This window comes from Mustela nigripes, chromosome X (assembly GCF_022355385.1).
Source record: "Mustela nigripes isolate SB6536 chromosome X, MUSNIG.SB6536, whole genome shotgun sequence".
In the NCBI taxonomy this organism is placed as follows: domain Eukaryota; kingdom Metazoa; phylum Chordata; class Mammalia; order Carnivora; family Mustelidae; genus Mustela; species Mustela nigripes.
In genome coordinates, this window is record NC_081575.1 from 54,476,103 (window position 1) to 54,483,001 (window position 6,899).

The 6,899-nt window shown below is 34.4% G+C and overlaps 1 protein-coding gene across 1 annotated transcript in view; it reads right to left on the reverse strand.

Annotated features, from left to right (window-relative positions):
- DACH2 (dachshund family transcription factor 2) overlaps window positions 1-6,899 on the reverse strand; it is an 848,671-nt gene that overhangs the window by 125,532 nt on the left and 716,240 nt on the right. Inside the window, 2 exon segments of the mRNA XM_059385214.1 lie at window positions 1,881-1,964; window positions 5,319-5,454. Of these exon segments, the coding sequence (XP_059241197.1) occupies window positions 1,881-1,964; window positions 5,319-5,454 (220 nt within the window).

The following is a 6,899-nucleotide window of genomic DNA, read 5'->3' on the forward strand; positions in this document are numbered from 1 at the left end:
GGCCCTCAGTTTGTTTTGTGAGATTAAGAGTCACTTATGGTTTGTCTCCCTCCCAATCCCATCTTGTTTCATTTATTCTTCTCTTACCCCCTTAACCCCCCCATGTTGCATCTCCACTTCCTCATATCAGGGAGATCATATGATAATTGTCTTTCTCCGATTGACTTATTTTGCTAAGCATGATACCCTCTAGTTCCATCTACGTTGTCTCAAATGGCAAGATTTCATTTCCTTTGATGGCTGCATAGTATTCCATTGTGTATATATATATCACTTCTTTATCCATTCATCTGTTGACAGAACTCATGGCTTTCTCCCCATGATTCTTTAGAAAGATTTTATTTATTTATTTGACAGAGATCGCAAGTAAGCAGAGAGGCTGGCAGAGAGAGGGGGGGAGTAGCAGGCTCCCTGCTGAGCAGAGATCCTGATGCAGGGCTTGATCCCAGGACCGAGGTCATGACCTGAGCCGAAGGCAGAGGCTTAACCCACTGAGCCACCCAGATGCCCCAACAAGCTTATTTTTCATAAGACACAGTACTGTGTACTTGAGCACTGCAACACACAGGCCAGCCCTAAATGCCATTTTGACTTATGGGTTTTGCAGTTCTGATAGAATCACATATATCATATGCAGCTGGAAATTTTCCTAGAAAAGTTGTTTTACTACCACACTGTCCTTCATGATAAAGAGGTCTCAGGAACAAATTGTTGCTGGGTTGAAATTTCAGCTTTAACTAGAATACCATTACCTGTATAAGAGCTTGAGTATTTTAATATATTAAAACTGGCTTCTTCTATTCTAGTAAGTGTTATTAAATCAATCGTTTACATCTTGGAGCCCCAGAGGGTATAGCCTTTTAGCGTTTGGGTAAGAAATGACTAAACATGTGGCAAGGAAACCAACCATGGATCAATGAAATTAAAATCATACATTATTCCAAATTCTAATTAAAATGCTCATCTATGTAATTAGGGAGAAATTCAGTCTACAGAAGAAAGAAAAAATTTCTCCATTAACTCTTTGGGTCATGAAGTCATTTTTTCTGTATATTGTGACTAGTAGAAATAGAAAAATATACCCTATGCTGAAGTACAAACAGGCCATTTGGTGATCTGATAAATTTCATGTTAGCTTATGCTTTTTAGCTTAGAGTTACTGTTTAATTCACAATGACAGACATAATGTATAGCCTATAACCTATGCCAGTATGTTTTCTTTTTTTCTTATCCTTTAGCTTTTTAAACAAAATTATACTCAGTTTTTATATCAAGATAGCATGACTTTGAAATTCTTACTCTCCCTACCTTCTTTAAAATGATATTCTAAGAGAAAACTGAACACTGTGCAGAAATGATACATGTACCTCAGTGGATCAAAAGCTAGATTGGTATCATATCTATCAACACTCAGGTAAATACTTGGTTGGAGTAACTTGCTAGGCTTTCCTTTGAAATGTCCAGATAAGCATATATTTTAAAAATCTCTTTTGATTGTTGGGGGAACATCTTTTCTCCATGACAGCAACATGTTTTTTTCACATATAACTATCAAATGGTGAGTCACTTAAACTTAGTTAACAAAGTGCATACATAATAACTTAAGAGTCAAATGTTTCTGATCAGGCATTATAAAAGGCCTTAAAGTGTAGTTTCCAATCACAAGCAAAGAAAAACTTCAGGCTGATATGTAATTTATTAATATTAAATAAACAAGCTACAGGCAAACACATTTTTTTTTTACTATTAAAAGAATTTATCTGAAGCCAGTATAAATATATTCTGTTTAGAATACGTAGATGCAATATACAGCACTGGAATGTTAATTCAGTTGCTACCTAATATTTATATGTCCATCAAATAAGCAAAAATCATATTACCTTTATTATCCCTTTGGAGTTTTTTGATTGTTGGTCCATTATTCTGATCAACAATAAGTTCCTCTCTATTGTTGGGCATCATAGCTATAAATGAAACACAAAACTGAGTAACTTCCTTGCAAAATACCCAAAGGAAAGGTAGAAAATATTATATAAATAGATCTCTTACTCCAATAACAACTAACATGAATTGTATACATCCCCATTTCTGAAACAGTGGAATCATTTATGTTGATTTGATGATTATATAATTTAAAAACCAAGAAGCTGCTCAATCATGTGAGTTTTCATTTTTAAAAATATTTTATTTATTTATTTGCTAGAGAGAGAGAGAGCATGAGTAGACAGAGAGGCAGGCAGAGGGAGAGAGAGAAGCAGACTCTGCTGAGCAGAGAGCTTGATGCAGGTCATCATCCCAGGACCCAGAGATCATGACCCGAGCTAAAAGCAGATGCTTAACAGACTGAGTCGCCCAGGTGTCCCAGTCATGTGAATTTTTAAAGTGGAATTAATATACAGTGCATATGTAATTGCCCACATATTTTCTTTAAATCATTTTAAATATTTGCTTTTCTAAAACTCATATGCAAATTAGCTATTTACCTGCATAATTATAATCTAGTTCACAAAATGTTTCTAGAAAGAATTTGTCTCTTAATTTAATGAGTTAAAATAATTACAGATTTAACTCATTTTATATATTTTTTTTATAAAGACATAGAGCAAAATTAATAGGTAAAGGATAACTATCTGGTAATTAATTATATAAAGGCTTTTTCAGAAAACATTTATATTGAAAGGAAAAACATGCCAATTTTCATAGTTTATCATTTAATTCTCTTTTGTTATATTTTATTAAAATATAATGTTGCTAGGCTCACTTGGTTAAGCATCTGCCTTTGGCTCAGGTCTTGATCCCAGGGTCCTGGGATAGAACCCCATGTCAGTCTCCCTACTCAGTGGGGAGCTTTCTTCTCCCTCTCCTCCATGCTTGTCTCTCATCCTCAAATAAATACATAAAATTTTAAAATAATTGTATTGCTCTATAAATATAATATGGTCATTTTAACCCACAAATCCTCAAACTTTTTTTTTCATTTATAGACAATTTCACTATTATGCTCAAGACACCTGCGAATGTGCATAGACAGCCTAATTACTGCCAGTGGAATTAGAAATATTTTATGTGGTTAATATATTTTTTAGGATATTGCATTGCTTTAGAAGTATTTGACGTTACTTCTACGGGTAAGAAACCATTCTCTTTCAGTATATCTATCATATAGCATATTTCCTTATGTGTTCTGCTCTTAGCCAGCCCCTAATAAATAATTCTCTCTCTCATTTCTCTCCCCGACCCCTCATCAATATAAAGATTATCCTGACATAATAATGAGTGTTTTTGTTTCTTAATTGATTAGTGGTCATCTGGCTATATCTGCTTCTCAGACTCCCTTAAATCAGTTGCACACAGTTTTGTTACAACCAGGTAATCTGTGTCCAAAAGCTGTAATAAAGTAAAGCTAGAAAACCATCACCTCTTCCAGGAATTAAACGTACTCCCTTAGAGCCACTAGCCTCAAGTTCTAGCTCAGTGGTTCTTAACTCTGGCTGCAGGTTAGAATCTCGTGAGGAGACACTGAAAATCAAAACAAAACAGGCTCTATTCCAGACTAGGTAAATCAGACTCTGAGCATGTAACCTGGGCATCCAAATTTGTAAACGCTCCATAAGTGATTATACTGGGAAGCCAGATTTGAGACTCTTTGGTCTTACTATGAGCCACAAACAATATATAATATTCACAGGCTAAATAAAACCTGGATAAATTTCTAAAAGGCAGAAATAAACTTCACCCTTCCCCAGCACAAATTCAGAAACTAACACCTCTGCAAATCCCTCAAATTCCTCTCCTACCCACAAACAAACAAACAAACAAACAAAAAACATAATTTTGGAATGGCTTAAAGCAATTGCTGTTATGAACTATAAAACCTTAGATTTCATATAAAGAATGTCTTTACAGAGTAAGACTAAAACAGGAAGGGAAATCATTTTTCCTGGATTCCTAGGTGGCTCAGTTGGTTAAGCAAATGCCTTCACCTCAGGTCATGATCCCAGAGTCCCAGGATCAAGTCCCACACTGGGCTCCCAGCTCCATGGGGAGTCTCCTTCTTCCTCTGATCTTTTCCCCTCTCATGCTCTCTTTCACTTTCTCTCTCTCTCATATAAACAAACTGAATCTTAAAAAAAAAAGAAATATTTTTTCCTAAAGGAAATAGATATTTAGGAAATTGGATTGTATAGATACAAAAGATTAATAAATATTTTACCTGTCTCATTTGGTTCATAATTATTATATACAAAATGAGAATTGTTACAACTGAATGCACTCGATAATACCTGTTTACCTAAGGAAAATCAGACATCAAGGGATGATAAACAATCAAGGTAAATCTACAAAGACAAAAATAGTGGTCATCCTTCACACTTCCTGAGTACTTTAAACTTCTCAAGAGTTTTTCCACTAATTATTTCATTTGAACTCACAAAAATCCAGTGCATTAGGCATGGCAGTAATTATTTCCATATATAAAATAAAGAAACTCATGATGATTAAGTGACATACCCATGGTCTCATAGCTACTCAGTTCCAGAACTATGGCTAGATTCAAGTCTCCAACATACTACATCACTGACAATACTGTTTTAGTATTTCTGGGATAGTGTCTATGGTGTAAGACTTCCAAGATATTTTTTTTTAAAAAAGGAAAAACATGTTAAATATTTTTACCTAAGTTATTGAGATTGTGGCAAATTGTATCTTTTTTTTAAGATTTTTTTTAAATTTATTTGACAGAGAGCTATCACAAATAGGCAGAGAGATAGGCAGAGAGAGAAGGAGAAGCAGGCTCCCTGCTGAGCAGAGAGCCTGATGCAGGGCTCGATCTCAGGACCCTGAGATCATCACCTGAGGCAAAGGCAGAGGCTTAACCCACTGAGCCACCCAGGTGCCCCAGCAAATTGTGTCTTGATTTACTTTTCCATCACTCTTAAATGATCAACTGTGTAAAAGATATTTTAATTTTCATTACTCAAAGATCCTGTGAATATAGCATATGTATTATATCACATGAACTCTTAAATACCAATATGTTGAACTAACATATACTCTTCAAAGATCCCATCATAGTGTTCTCTTCATTCACTGTGACACAGTGAATGAAGACCCTTCCAGAGAAGAAACTTCTAACACTTCAAGTTTCATTTGCTGTTCATATTGCTTCAGCAATAATAAAAAACAAAAGACCACTTTAAAAAGTCATTTTTATTAAGGAGGCATCAACTCCTCCACGTTCTTTCTCCCACTTCTATTGACTAATGAAGAAATTCCCAAAATAATATCTTTTAATTTCTTGTTTTATATGAGATACTTACCCATTCTCTCTGAATGGTGATCCATGTGAGAGGGAGAACTGGACACACTGCTGCTGGGGTGGGAGGAAATCTGACTTTCAGGATTATGATTCTCTTCCAGAGAGGGGGCAGGAGAAAGACTCTCTGGGATCCGTTCCTGACACAAAAGTAAACACAATAGGGAATTTCATCTGTTCACCAAGTTTTTCAGGTTGGTTGAGTCCATAACATTTGAAATTTTGACCTTTCACTTATCCCAAAAGCATGTATGCTCATGATACTTGGTCTTAAACTTGTATCTTCAGACAAATGCACATTTTTTTGTTCTTATAAAATTAATGAGATATTATGAAGGCCAATAAGAGAACGTGAAAGGGCTCAGTACCATACTGGATATACGTAAGAGGTTCAAGAAAGTTTAGTTTCCATTTCCTTTCCTAGAAAATTCATAAAGAATTATGAATATAGGTGTGCAATGAAGATTATTGTTATTGTAAACTCTTATATTTATATAAAGTATATGCCAAAGCCTGGAGAGTGATCTTACTCTCTAAGAAGATCTTCCAAAAGTAAACATTTGAGAACTTAGGAATAAAACTCACAAATAGTGCCATCTGGTACATATTGAGAGTTTTGGCACAAATAAAAATTATAGAAACAATACACATGAACTCTATCAGACTTTAGGAATTTACGCTGAATTCTGCCATCAAAATGCTTTGGTAGTACCAGGACACAATGATAGGTTTCCCAAATTAACACTAAAACCTGTATATATCAATTGCTTAGTATCATTTAGATTTTTATAATTTTAAATATGAATTAGAATAAAAATAAAATATATTTCACATATCTCTAAAGTAACTGTGACAGTTCTCAAGACTTTTATGATTATGAATATTGTTATAAAACTTTGAAATTATTCATTATGTTGATATATCACAATCATTCAACCAATTTGATCACTAGAAAAACCAAATTGCTGTGCTTATGCCTATATGCAATAAATGTGAGGGGGTAATAGACATACTGGGACAGATAATGTTTAACCTATAAAATATTTAATTCATCCGTAATAATTTCTTAAATATTCTAATTATATGTAATTACAACATCTGTATTCTAATTATCATAACACTAAGAATTAGTTTGTCAAATATGTGCTTGTACATTTTCACATTGATTTTGCATGAAAGGCCTAAATTTTATTAATTCCACGAAGAAAACTGTTGTTTATTTAAATACAGAAGTTGTAGCACAAGAGTTAAGGCTTATTATTTCACTAGTAGAAATTAACATTTTGCAGTGTCTACAATTGTATCAGGTGGAATAGTAATAGGCAAAATAGTGGCCCCCCAAATACAAATACAAATGTAGTGAAAGAAAGAACACTGTACCCCAATGTTTATAGCAGCAATGGCCACGGTCGCCAAACTATGGAAAGAACCAAGATGCCCTTTAACGGATGAATGGATAAGGAAGATGTGGTCCATATACACTATGGAGTATTATGCCTTAATCAGAAAGGATGAATACCCAACTTTTGTAGCAACATGGACGGGACTGGAAGAGATTATGCTGAGTGAAGTAAGTCAAGCAGAG